This window comes from Sebastes umbrosus, chromosome 24, assembly GCF_015220745.1.
Source record: "Sebastes umbrosus isolate fSebUmb1 chromosome 24, fSebUmb1.pri, whole genome shotgun sequence".
Taxonomy (NCBI): domain Eukaryota; kingdom Metazoa; phylum Chordata; class Actinopteri; order Perciformes; family Sebastidae; genus Sebastes; species Sebastes umbrosus.
This window is the reverse complement of record NC_051292.1, coordinates 4,921,298-4,936,241: the sequence shown is the minus strand read 5'-3', so window position 1 is coordinate 4,936,241 and position 14,944 is coordinate 4,921,298. Positions and strand designations below refer to the sequence as shown.

Here is a 14,944-nt window from a genome sequence, read left to right as displayed (position 1 = left end):
ATAGCTGGAACAATTTGCTATTACTGCAGCAACTCAGAATTGGGAAACAGGTCTATTAATCAAATTGCTTTTGTTTGTGTAAAAATCAATTATGGAAATAGGAACGCAGAATAAGGAAAAATACTTGTCAAGGTCAAGTTGAATATAACTGAGCAGCGTAGAGAGCTTAAGTCTCCAATGATTTTCCAACTTGTGTCTCTGATAAAAATCAAAAGTGAGAGCCTCTCATATAGGTAGAGGATGTAGTTACTCTGAGGTTCAACAAACGCACTGTGATCTCTGATTACGGCAGAATGCCCAGTGCATAGCAGGATCCACAAATCTGGCGGTGGTTAAAATGAAGCTAAAAAAAAACGTCAGATGGAGAGGCGAGGAATGGAGCCAGACATAAAAAACACAGAGCAAAATAGTCATTTTTGTACCAGGCACGCAACCAAGATGTGCCCGAGCTGACAAGGGTTTATTTTTCACATCATTTTAAGGTTCAGTGATTGCAATGACAATCAGCACTGCGAGGGATCTGACCTTGTGCACCCGCGATGATGATCAGTAGATCAGATGGTGCATTAAATTAATTTGGGGAATATAACTTGGCTGTTTTACACAGGTTGGAGGAGTATATTAGCACTATAATACATTCATGCATTAATATTCTGTGCATTTGCCACATTGTATATGTGCAGTGGAGCGTAGCGGATATGAACCAGTTCATTTGTCACAAAATGATTGGAGGGTGACTGTCGGTAAGGTGAGACAAAAAGAGATATTTTAACTTAATCGCCTCTTCTACCCTGAGAAAACAAAGCTAATATGAGGCCACGGCAAGGGCACGGCAAATTAAACTGTATGAATCTAATATTCTGTATTAGTGCGGTTCAATACACAGTGCATTTGCAGTGTCTTTTGTTTTTTTACATCCAATTCCAACATTTATTAAATTCTCGCAGCCTATAATATCTGCGCATTGCCACTACGGTATGGTAAAGGTTAAGGAAAGACAATGTTTATGGCATATAAAAATATAGTATATATAAAATATATAGGTATGGTTAGGGTTAGGTAACTGCATTAACAGTGAAAACAAAAGCAACAGTGCTGACAGAGCTAACAGTGTTAATCGCCAACGAATATGCACTAAAAGTGTGCATGGCCGGCCCGACTATGTCAACAAAGCACAGAGAAGCTCGGATTACAACACACGCAAACCTCTATATCTTTACATAGCAAATAGTGCTATATTAATGCTCTGGATATCGTATAGAGAACCTTTCAGGTTAGGGAAAGAAAAAACTACCGCCACCGGAAGTATTGTGGTCCCACTTAAAAAAACTTTTGAAACAATTAAATGCCTCACTGTATTTTACCTTTAGAATATGTGTCTCACATTCATCTCCTTATGTTAAGCTTAATTAATCTTGACAGCATGCACTCTTTCAACGGCAGCAGCTGGAAGCAGCAACATCTGGCACATTCTCACTTTCGGTGACGTGCATAGCCACTTGCAACTAAATCCACACATTCCCCGCCTGGTTACAGAAGCAATGCACCAATACTGGAGAATAAAACGCAGATCAGAAATCTGATGGAACAATGGGCGAATATAAACTCTGAAGTTTCACAGTTTATTTGACAGGATTCCTCAAATGTAGGTACACGGTGTTAAGAAGACCGAGCAGGATAAACTATTCTGGTCAAACCAATTGTCTCAAAACAACCAACTACCCTGTTTTCTCTCTTTTTCTTGTCTTGACCAGGTCTCCCTTGAAAGCAAACCGAATCTCAAAGGAACCACCCTGAATACAAAGACATGAAATGAGGATGAAGAAGGATTTTTAAAAAGTTGTAGTACTACAAACACTCACTGGGAATACAGTTGGCTACAATGGGCTTTTCCAGCTCAGTAATTGGATAGATGGCTTGGAGCCTGTAAAGCGTACTTCACTGTGTTTGTGCTGTGGTTACTAAGCTAATTAGCGGTAAACAAGCAGCTAGTAACCGCCCTTCTGTTTGTCTTATGTTGTTTTGTGTCTTACATAAAAAAAAAAAAACAGCTTGTCCTACAGCACTCATGCATTGGTAACTGCTGTTGAAAACAGCATACCCCTCCAGGCTCTCCGCTGGAGCGATTTGAGTCCTTAAGTGTTGGCGACTCTCTTGGGTATTGTTGTGAGCATGTGTGAGTATTCGAGTCATATGGCTGAACGGTGTATGGAGTCATCTTCAGTTACTGAGGGCTGGCTTTAATTGAAAGACACCGATGTTGAGACCACTTAGGGTTTCTAATTATCTTACACTACAATGGCAACTGAAAGCAGGGCTTTCACACCAAGCGTGATAAAAGAGGAGTATTTCTTTCTTCATATCCTCCCGGTCTTTTGAAAGGATTAACCCTGTCAGCGGCGCCGGATTTGTGCCAAGAATTGCAGGTTCACGTCTCTCTAATGACCCTAATTAAAAAGGGCTATCAAGGATATTACAGAAACATGACAGTGGTGCTGTGCCATTGGAGAAAACTATAATTAGTGTACTCACTTTCAGCAAAGCACACTCTCTTATTATTATGGACATGTTTTGGGGAGGTTGCACATTTCTTTTTCCTAGAAACTTCATTCAAACTTCTAAATGTTCAGCTCATTTACATGCTGACTTACAGTTCAACTGCATGTATATAGTAGGGGTGGGAAACAAAATCGATTCACCTATGTAGCGTGATATTTTTTAATGCCAGAATTGATATATTTGCTTCATTTGAGCCATACAGAGGAAAAAGGAAGTTACCGCTTTTATTGTTGTAGTCTGAGTAACATGACGTCAGATCTGTTCCGTATCCGTCAACCAAAACAAACCGCAGCCGGCCGCAACAAGAAGTACAAAAGTTGTAGGGTCTGCGTAGATACGACTTGAACCCTCACATTTTAAATCCAAAGTGGTAAACACTACACATCCAGTAAAGTATGGAAACACTTTGGGTTTGCAGGAAAAGCAGAGCTAGACATCACGGCTAAAGCTGCATGCTTACTCTGTCATGGACAGGAAACTTTATCGTATCGCGGTATTGTGCGGTCAAGCCGGCCGTCACTCTCATCTCCGTGGTCAAATGGGCCGACGCTACAACTGTAGAGCACCCAGATACTGACATTTATGTTAAATGCATTCAAACGGAGCTGACGAGGAGAGCTAACAACGCAGTATACACGTGACTACTTTTCAAAATAAGGTGTTAACAAAGGGAACTATATATACAAAATACACCTATGGAAATAAGATTGATAGGATTATATTCACTAGAAGTATAAAACATTACATGTCCCTTATAAATTAAAAAGAAAATAGCACTATTTTTTTAGGGAAATGTCTTTACTCTTTGTAATATAAAAAAAAAGTATTAAATAATGCCTGACAATGATCCTGATATATTTGACTTCAGGACATCTCTGACTACAAACATGCTGAAAATCAAACATTTAAATTTATTAATTTAGATATTATTCAAAGTAAAAGTCCCTAGAAGTGTATGATTCAACTTTTTCCCATGGTATAGTGTTAAAAAAGTTACCAAAATTAACCCCTAACCCGCAATAAATCATAATATAAATAGATAAATTCAGGAAATTGAATCGCAATACTTAAAAATCGCAATACATATCGCCGCAGCCCTAATATAGAGTGCACGCACACTTTCACTGCTTTCACTTCAGCTAAAATTCCAACTACTTTTACCACTTGCATGTCGACTGACGTTTAAATTGCATTAATCTTTTATTCAACTGACAAGTGTTTTTATCTCTTACTCGTCGACTGACGTTTCAAGTGATTTTAACTCTTACTCGTCGACTGACATATTAAGTGGTTTTATCTCTTAAGCGTCAACTGATGTTTAAATTGCATTAATCTTTTACTCAACTGTCATTTCAAGTGTTTTTATCTCTTACTCGTCGACTGACATATCAAGTGCTTTCATCACTTTAAATGACAATTCAACTGCTTTCAGTTGTAACATGTTTACTTCAGTGGCATAAGCATAAATCAAGACTAATCATTGGCTACTTAATAGGATCTGAAACGCACATGTTAACCAAAATAGGCCATTTCAAATAGACTTATCTGAATGCACCACAGTCTAATCATACAAGCTTTATAGACTGGAATTGCATTGCTAAGCAACAGCTTGGATCCATGTTTACTTCCTGTCAGCTTATGCCATTCACATACATTGTGAATTGATCTATACATCACCATCATCATCAGAGGTAATGTTACAGGCTCCAACAACATTAAGAGCATCTCACAGCGTGGCAGAGCGGCCACATATTCACACACACAGCTGACAACAGGATCATTAATCAAGCGTATGGACGGAGGTGCACCGGCACCAACAGGCTTAGTAAAGTTAACAATGACACTTAACGTGTCTGGCACGGCGGCCACATAAACCACATGCACACACACATAGATGGCAGACGCAGCACCATCAGCATTAAATCTTATTGTACACCCAACAAAATCTATATAAATAACAATTAGAATCAATTAGCTTACTTTTGATGATTACAGCAGCAGACGACGAGGCTCGGTGTTAAACTCTGAAATGGAGAGCAAAGACAAACAGTTCAGTCATGATATCTGGATGCCAGTTTTTATCTGTTGAAAAGAGGCTTTCAAACAGTACAGCTTGTTATGTGACAAAGTGCCACATACTGCACGTGTTATGACTTCACTTTTTTAACATTTCAACTGCATTCATGTCTTCTTCCGGTGCTTACACTTCAACTAACACTTCAAACCCTTTCAGGTCTCAGGTCTTCACTTTTGACAAACAACAAAAAGCTCTTTCAGCTCTTTTAATTCCCACAACTTCCACTGTTCAGACACAATTTACTCATTTCATCATCACTTAGTGCTCGCACTTAAACAGACACTTCATTTAGTGCCGACGCTTAAACTGAAACGTCCGTTTTAACCACTAATTCAACTTCTTTCAGTATTCGTATTTGAAACTGCCGCTTCAACCCCTGCTGTTTAAGTATTTCAACAGCTTATGTATCGCATCTGCTTTATCAAACTCTTTATAATCTGCATTAAGATTCTTAATCTAAATCACTCTCATTACATTTCCTAATCTGTGAGGTTACTGGTAGTGATCAATTATTAGGTACATAGAGGTTCAGACATCAGACAATTGAATCCCATTTAGAAATAAATAGCCTACAGGCTTTTATATTGACGTCTTGCACCACAGATCTCCCTTCAAGTGGATTTATATATATCCACTGCAATGTCTGCGTGTAATGTGTGCTGCAAGTTTCTGCTTTGTTTCCATCCCTCTGTCGCCCACCTGGCCTTCTTAATAATAACATCCAAAGGATAGCACAAGGCCCGCTCTGAATCGCAATCACTTCATTTACCAAGTATTGGAAATAGATTTGCAAATTGTCTCAGGGGCTCGAGGCGCAGATATTGTGACAACCCTTTAATTTACTGACACGTATGATGCGAGGAGAACGGGAGATTCTTTAATAAGGTAGCGGGAACTACTGCACATGCCCGCAAGCGCCGGTGATTTGGGTCTTGACCCTGACATCTTGTAAAGCTCTACCTTAAATAGAAAATGCGTTCACAGAAAAACAGCTTAAAATAGCTCTTGGGAGAAGATCAAGAAATAGAGATTGTTTAATGAAAGTTATCTCTGACGAAGAAAGCCAGAATAGTGAATATTTAGATGTGTCAAATCAAACATTTTAAACCAGTGATACAACCTTGAAAGCTGCTGGATCTACTAAAGCAAGGCCTGCCCACTCTCCTCGACCAAAAAAAGGGATTTTATTTGCTGTTTGTTTTTTCCCCCGTCGAAAATAAACATTTGTATTTCCGTCCGCAGAAATGTCAGGGGGATTTATGTGGTCCCTGTTTTGTGTCGGTGGCCTATTTAATGCTACAGTGCACACCCCTCACAGCCCGATAATGAAAGCATTGCTCTTTATGTAGCCGGAAAATGTTCACTGCCAATCACGCTGACAAGTATTCCAAATTCAGATTCTTGGATAGTGCTGTTTTTGGAAATGCATTTCCAGGTATTGATATGAATCATATTTCCGCTCCGTCATACCCTGAATTAGATCCACTAGAGAACAACAACAGAAAAAGAAATGGGGCTCACCTGTGTGGCAAAAGTAGTTCTGGGTACTGCAGTGCCACTTGGTGGACAGGTTTTCAAGCAACTACTACTCCTACAGTACTTCTACAGTATATGTACACATAGCATGAGTACTAGACGGACAATCCAACCCTTAGACTTGTCACAAAATTGTACTTAAGAGTACTCAGATTACATTTAGCCTTTTTTCTCAGAATCCAGAGTATTAGTCCGACTTTGTTTGGTAATGTGACATCTGCCTGTTGGGTTTTTTCCTATTTGGATCCTCCTGTTATTCTCCACTTTCAGATGGGGTGTTAAGCCTAAAGAAACACCCAGCGGTAATCTCTGTGATCTAAGTTTCAAGTTCTTGGGAGTAAAATCCTGTCAGATAAAGGTGGGGTTTGAAAGCAAGCGTCTACATAATAAGTAAAATATTTAATCGTGATTAATGTTCAAAATGTACCTTAAAGGGAGATTTGTCAAGTATTTAATACTCTTATCAACATGGAAGTGGACAAATATGCTGCTTTATACAAATACATGTATATATTTTATTATTGTAAATCAATTAACAACACAAAACAATGACAAATATTGTCCAGAAACCCTCACAGGTACTGCATTTAGTATAAAAAATATGCTCAAATCTTAACATGGCAAACTGCAGCCCAACAGGCAACAACAGCTGTCAGTGTGTCAGTGTGCTGACTTGCCCAAAACTGCATGTGATTATCATAAAGTGGGCATGTCTGTAAAGGGGAGACTCGTAGAACCCATTTTCATTCACATATCTTGAGGTCAGAGGTCAAGGGACCTCTTTGAAAATGGCCATGCCATTATTTCCTCACCAAAATGTAGCATAACTTTGGAGCGTTATTTAGCCTCCTTCGCTACAAGCCAGTATGACATGGTTGGTACCAATGGATTCATCAGGTTTTCTAGTTTCATTTGATACCAGTATCTTCACTCTAGCTTTAAAACTGAGCCGCTACAACCTAGAAATCGCAAGTTGCGTTAATGCGTTAAAGAAATTAGTGGCGTTAAAACAAATTTGCATTAATATGGCGGCGTGTTTTTTATATTATGACAATTTTCCAAAAATTAGATTTAAAAAATGTCAATATATCGCAATATATTAAATCGTAACCCCTGTATCATGAAACGTATCGCCAGATTCTTGCTCAGCCGTACTACATAATGCTTTTACTGAAGGTAAAGGTTCAGCTGAGACTATCCCCTCTGGCTCAGCTTCATCCTGCGCTACTTTGATTAGGCTAATCGGGGTTAAGTTTAAACCGGTCTTTACGGGAAATTGAATCAAACAATGGTTTGGAGTCTTCTCTATTTCTCCCCCCCAAAGACACCCGGTAGCTTGGCTGAGTGAGGAATATATCCCATCACAGCTCTGCCTCTCTGACTTAACATTTTAATGCACTGGCAGGGGGAAATATTTCCTCAGTGAGAGATGGAGATTTGTTAATGTGCCGTATCCACCGCGGAGAGGAGAGCACAGCGGCTGGTTTGAGCTCAGCCCATTCAGCTTTCATTTATTAGGAAACATCCCCATTGTATTCGCCATTCCTCCTAGTTAATTGCAGCTTTTACATATTGCTCTATCTGATAGCATTTAGTAGAAGCTAACAGTAATGAGTAATCATTATATGAAGCTAACAGAGACCGATAGCATCCAAACAGCTCAGAGATGAGTCAGAACGCAGCAATTTTGCATCGCTTCAGGCTCGGTCAAAGGTCGACACGCTGACATTTAAAAAACACAACATATTAACACTGCGAACACAAAAGTGCGTCCGTGATGGAGGCTAATTAAATGCAATTTAGGGAGAGAATGGGAAGTAATCAAGAGTAATTCAAAGTAGTAGAAGACATTTATAGGAAAGATAGCTATGTGGGCGGACAAGACAACAGAACACATTTTTTACTTTTGCATTCAACACATAACGTGTGCGTCAAACACAGAAGCATCTCCGTAAAAGCTCACCCAAAGGTGACTCATGAAAAAATACTGCAGCCTATGGAGCGATGGCATTTAAAAAACAAAAAAAGCTTTTCACACCAAAATAAGTGCACAAGCGAGAAAGACTCTAAATTGGTATTTTTTTTAAATCACACAGCAATCTGGGTCCAAGTCGTAATGCTGAGATTCTGGCTTCTGATTTTCCCAAAGACTGCAAAATTGTTCACTTTGAGCACTCTGAGAAAGTACATTTGAAAGGGTTCATCGATAATTTAAAAGAAATCATGTGTAGTACATGTTCTTCTGATTGTACAGAATATTTCTACCAGGCATGTACCCAACAGATAAAAAGATTATTTCACCCCGAGTCACCATAACTCCTACAAAAATGACTTTATCTTGATTATTTACTGAACATAGATTATAGAAATTAAATGTATATCGGTTTGCCTCATCTACTGAAATCATTAACCCAAATTAATTTACAATTTAACATATTTTAATGTCTGAGTTAAAGGTATCGTAGCCACATAAAATAAGAATTCCACTAGACTAAAAGCTGAGATGGTGATGCTACTGCTCTGCTAAAATTGGATTACCAAGATGAATGTTTGTTTTAAATCAACATCTTTCAATTACAGATAACAGATAACATTCTGGCTTGTACTCATTGTCTATTTTGGTTGGGTTGGTTAGGTTTAGGTGTGAGATGGTTAGGGTTATGAATGTCATGGTAAGCCAATCTGAGGTAGAGTATGGTGGGTAATGCCATCGCCGAAGTAGGAAAAAAATCACAACCGGTAAGGTCTGATGATGTCATTCTGCATGAGAATTAGCTTCTGTTTGTCATATTTTCTGAGCAATGGGCCTTCGGAACAATGGGTGTTTGATTTTGTGATAATGGGCTGTCGGACAAATGGGCTTTCGGTCCAATAGGACATTTTCGGACTATTGGGGTTTCGGAATAATGGGCTGTCAGTGACTGATCTGAGGGAACATAGACACAGTCCTCTTGCATCGTCCACACTACTCTGGCATTTTTGAGCTAAACCGGAGACGTTTGAAAACGCTGCTGACCTCGTTTTAGTTTTAAAACTCTGAGGTTGTGTTTTAGTCTGGACGGACAGACACGGAGACCTTTGAAAACGGAGATGCAGACGCCAACATTTGCTTCTTGATTGGGTCTTATCAGTCACAACGTGCTCTTCCAAGATTCGTCACGCCCAATCACATGACCCTTTTCCAAAAGAAAACAAACGACACCAGTGGTTAATTTCAACATGGAGTTACAAGCGTTGCTGAGCTTCCTTGGTTGTATTTTCTGCAACTGAACAACCAACCGCACTGATTCCTGTTTACACTGGCACGCGCATGCCCAGTGTACGTGAATGGTCATGTGATATGCTCGTCTGGACGGAGATCGTTTTCGTTTTAAAACAGCATTTTAAAACGTATTGGTGTGGATGTCGCCTTAGTCTGTCATTCTCGGCTCCATTTTGTAGTTACTGCAAATTTTACAAGCTGTGTTCTCGAAAATTAAACCTTTCTATTGCATAATCATTTTTACATGGACCAATCATGTACCTATACTATTAAACTATATTGGCCATTAGTGAAAGTAGTAGTATTGTCATGCATAGCGCCATTTAGTACCTGCAATTGGAGCCTTGAAGAAACTTTTCGATGGAGTGAATTATATGTAGAAGAAACCCACTGAACACCTTTGGGGCTTTGATTCTGAGTAGGTGTAAAAGCAGCGGCAATAGCACGACTAAAGACTCGGTTCACCTGTTGTAGCTTCTCTGATAAGTCCGCTTAAGAGGGCATCTCACAGACATGTCTGTGTTGTGCCGACTCGGTTGTTCCTCCCACTTAAATGCTCCCAATTTTGACAGAAGCAGAAAGCGCTATATTGCTTAATTTAGACGGGCCTTTCAGTGATTCCGCTCTGCCAACAGTTCAGGGCACCTTGCCACTGCTGCAGCCATTACGCCTCTCTATCATCGAGGACAAGGCGTACTGTGGGGCAGACTCCACATTTGCATGACCCTCAGCTGACGCTCAGAAATAGTCGGCGAAAGATGTCAGGGCTGCTATTCAGAGCTAAAGTTGTTTATGGTGGATAAACAGCTGACATGGTGTTATGGCGGAGGAGATTTTATGTTCACTGGCTTCCACTCTTCCTTCTTTTCTCTCTTTGGTTGAAGACACAGACTCTAAATTATTTTTAAAAAAGGAAATATTCCTTTTAAAAACCTCAAGAAGTAGCGCTAAACAAGTCAGGTCTTGAAGCCATTCAAAGCTCCACTTGAAGCAATTCCAAACACACAACACTTTGTCGGACCAAATGTATTTCAGCTTTTTCACAGAACTTTGCCAGTCAAACAATTTCAGGGAGAGCGTCGTATCTCTGAGGGGCCATTACTCCACCAAAACCGCGACACAATGTCTCTCCCAGGAAGTTTTAGGGAGTAATTCATTGAAATGTGTGAAGAAGGGAAGACTGCGAGTGCGAGCCAGGGACGGGGGGGACAAAATGATGCCGTTAAAAGTTGCAATCACATCTGTTGCTGTAGGTTATTGAGTTGTAAATAGCGGCCGATGGGAGTTCGGAGACAGCAACGGAGGCGGATTATGTCTGGCGAACGACCTCTTCTTTTTTCGTTATGTCCTAATTTTAGGAGATATTTCAGGATTGTGGCAAACACGTCAACGGGGCGAGGCGATTTTCTTGCCATTGGGTGACGGATAAATGGGTCGACTGAATCAAAACTGCCTGTTTTTGCCTTATTTTTCAATCAGGACGGAGAAAAGGGGGTGAAAGCTTTACGATACTATAAAAGGAAACGTTTTTTTTTTACTGGAAACGGTAGTTGCCGACTGCTGTGTGAATGAATTATACAAACCTACAGTAACAGGCTGATGCACTGTATCTCCTCACTGTCTCTCCACACACACATCAAACATACACCGTCTCTCTCTCTCACACACATTTCTGTTACTATTATTACACCGTCTATTACTTATTCAACGCATATCCTTGCTGTGGCTTTAATTGAATACGAAGCTCAACCTATACTAACGCACAAAACTATAATGACATGAGCGTTAATAATACAATTAATTTCTCAATGGGATTTGTCTTTTTTTTTAAGCTGCAGTGAAAGCAAGAGATGTGTCCTTTATAATCCACCCTCTGCTGTCACGTCGCTGTGCTCTGGCTATAGGCTTTCTGCGTGGATTCAACCCCATGTCAAAAAAATGTGACCTTTTTTTATTAAGTGTCTGTAGAAGGGATGTTCAAACAAGCAACGTCCTCTCTGCACTGTATTTTTCTACTGCCATTAAGTGAGTACACATACACACACAGAAGGAGAAATAAGTGTAGAAATCTAACTGTAAAACTCACAGAGCTGGAGCTCCCTCTAGGGGTGACAGGAGGCACATACCGCGCTGGACTTCATCCCAGTGAGTTCACGGCATGTCAGCTCTTTTGATAATTAAATCCTGACCTGAGCAGATTTCTTTTTACAACCACATAAATATGCACTTTTAAAAATGTTGAAGTGATGTTTCAAATAAATGTAGAAATAATACCCCCTTGGCTGGCTACAAATCAGCGAGTGGTTACACAAATTAGAAGTTGTCAATATTAAAGTCTTCCCCCCTTTTTGTGTTTTTTTATGCGGTCTTTAGGGGGAGATAGCAGGTCAACAGTAGATGTCACATAGAAGTGGTGTACATCATCTGAAAGCTGGGAACCTGGAGATTAATTTGAGGTGCAGCTCAGCCCTGTGTGTCAAGTTATTCTTGAAATAAACGTGAGTTAAGGACTTACAACATAATGATACAAGTATATGATGGTCATCCCCATGCTCTATTATGTCTCACAAGTTGTTGCAGCAATTTTTGGGCTTGATACCATTTGTTACACAGATTTGGTGCTAAATTTATCCATTTTTTACCACTTGAGAATCAATAAAAATGATCACTAATCCCTCCAAAACACCACATTAAGACACCAAGACCTTGAGGAACATCATGGAAAAAGCCATGCTGTGATCTGGTTTCAAAAACATTTGGAGATTTCTGCAAGAATTGCATTTTTCAGCGATTGTATGGCGAGCATTTCTGTTGTGTAAACTTCTCAGAAACCTCCTTATTGTCAATGTAGCTAGGAAAGCCATCCATCCTCTGAATGCTCTAGGTCTCTAGTTTGTGGCTGTAAAGTTTCATGAGGCTGTGATTATCCTAGAGGTCACCACAGGTCATTTTACACAGTGAGGTCACGTTTAAAAAAAAAATGGTCTCACTATAATGAAATGGTTACTATGGAGACTAACATCACACATTTATACTGCATTCAAAAAACTGCATGTGATTATCATAAAGTGGGCATGTCTGTAAAGGGGATAACCCATTTTCATTCACATATCTGGAGGTCAGAGGTCAAGGGACCCCTTTGAAAATCACCATGACAGTTTTTCCTCACCAAAATTTGTGTAACTTCGTTATTTAGCGTTCTTCACGACAGGCTAGTATGACATGGTTGGTACCAATGGATTCTTTAGGTTTTCTAGTTTCATGATACCAGTATCTTCACTCCATCTAACTATTGTTATTTTCTTTTACCTAGATGACGCCAGCATTTCAAACAATGGAAATCATCACAAAACATAATCAAGACTCATGTCAAAGCAATGGAAAGCATTTAATGCATTTAAATCAAACAGGGTCAATCATATTTAAGCATGTGACTGTTACAATATAATACAGTTTAAATAGTAATAAACATTGAATCTTTGCTTCTATGACACCATAAACTACAGCACAGAAGGTAGTAATGTGATGCAGCTTGTTAGAATCTACTGTGGCTGTGCTTATATATGGATCTGTGTGGGTGGAGGGATAACGAATTCCCAGGCTTTGTAAGAGCACAGGAGGAGCGTTTACTGGTAGGTTTGAGTAGGTGGGAGGGAGGCAATAAACTTGTAGTCTTGCGATTGTGTTTATTCATGTGTTAAGTGTGTACACAGAGCCTATTTGGAGGTGTTTTGTCTATTCAGTGCAGTCCTCTCCTGGTGTTATGTCAGTGACTCCGAGTTGCTTCAACCTGGTCGTCACTCTTTTTCCCATCTGGTTGAGCTCGGACCTGTAGGTCGCCTCCATCTGAAGCTCCTTTTGGTGCCTGTGACACACAGATTTAACATACAGAACTGGTTAAAAGGATTGACTGGTAAACTAGAGCCTAGTTCAGCATTCACCATAAAGCGTCTCAGACTAAAATGCAGCATTAAAATTTCAGAAAATATATATATTTTCTACGTTTCAGTCTCAAATTAAAGTAATCCTAGCCAAGTCGTGTATTAATTTGTCAAAATATGATAAAAATGTCCCTCTGAAAAATTCAAATCTAAGAAAATCCTAGAAACTTGTGATGAAAATACATTAAAATACAGCATTAAAATAGAAAAATATATTTATTTCTTAATTGCAGTTTTAATTTAAAGTAATCTCTGCCACATTATTTATTAATCGGTTAAATTATGATAAAAAATGTCTCTCAGAAAGAGCTGAAAACAAAAATGTAATAAATTCCTAGAAAAATGCACTAAAAAGATGACTATGTTGTAAAATTAAAAGGGGTCATTAAATATTACACTCATTTTCTACAATGCCATTGAAGGTAAAATAAATAACTAAATAAAAAAATAAAAAAATAAAAAAAATTAAATAAATTAAAAAATTAAAAAATTAAAAAATAAATAAATAAATAAATAAATAAAAATACAGAGCTGGGGGAGAGGGTGGTAATCCAAGAAAAAAAACTCTGAATTTCAGCAATTAAAGTCGCAGCCTAAATCTCCGAGAAACTACTCAAATTTAATAGACAAAATGAATATGAATATGAATATTCTCAGATTTTTTAAAGTCGTACATTTGTGAGAAAAAGCTCAGAAATTCTCTGAGATTAAAGTCACAAATTTACGAGCGAAAAACTTGAATATTCTCTTGAGTTTAAAGTTGTACATTTGCAAGAAAAACCTCATTAATTCTGAGATTAAAGGCACAAATTTACGAGAAAAATAACAGAAAAATAGTGTTTTGTTTTTTTGTGTGAAGAAACCACTCTGCTTCACTTTGCAAGGTCGGATCAACCTCATCACACCACAGACGCCACCGTTTGCCATATTATGTCAGCAGGGAATGACCTAATCCAATTATACTTTGCAATCAGATTTAGTTATAAGGAAATACTCGTGATTTTAGAGCAGAATCACCAGATTACCATCAGCATTGCAGTGAATTGGGCCTATTCAGAAGAAAAGCGAAAAACTGATATGAGGTTTTTTTTCTCGTTTATTTACCACTTTAATCTCAGAGAATATATATAATATAAATTGTTTTTCTCGTTTTTTTCACAGAATATTACCGCCCTCCCTGGGCTCCGTAATTACTATTTTTTATACCTACAATGGCCCTAATACGTCTTTGTAATTTTCAGGGACATTTTCATCACATATTGAGTAATTGTATGTTACAGTATCCAGCACACTTCCATCAGATTACATCTGTATCACAGCAACATATAATTAGAATGATAATAGAATGACGTACATGATGAATTTATGTGAGATAAGAATGCATGTTAGGCGAGTTAACCGAGTTCATATACAGTTCATCCTCAATTAAGAGTCTTTGCTAGAATTATACGAGGCCGAAACGCCAACCAACGACACAATCTTGATTAATGTTCAAAGATAATGATTAAAAACAATTTCATTGTTATAAAAAAAAGTGTCATCATGCCGAGTGTTCTTGCTCCCAGGAAG

General features: G+C 38.7%; 1 protein-coding gene across 4 annotated transcripts in view; it reads right to left on the bottom strand.

Moving 5' to 3' along the window:
• Positions 1-4,539: 4,539 nt before the first annotated feature.
• cfap221 (cilia and flagella associated protein 221) overlaps positions 4,540-14,944 on the bottom strand; it is a 31,830-nt gene continuing 21,425 nt past the window's right edge. For 3 of the 4 annotated variants that reach the window (XM_037761666.1, XM_037761667.1, XM_037761668.1), the window contains exon 25: positions 12,809-13,299. In XM_037761666.1, coding sequence (XP_037617594.1) covers positions 13,170-13,299 — 130 coding nt within the window. In that variant the 3' untranslated portion in view covers positions 12,809-13,169. Of the gene's footprint in view, positions 4,584-12,808; positions 13,300-14,944 lie in introns of those variants that run through there. The other variant, XM_037761669.1, reaches the window with a different exon arrangement.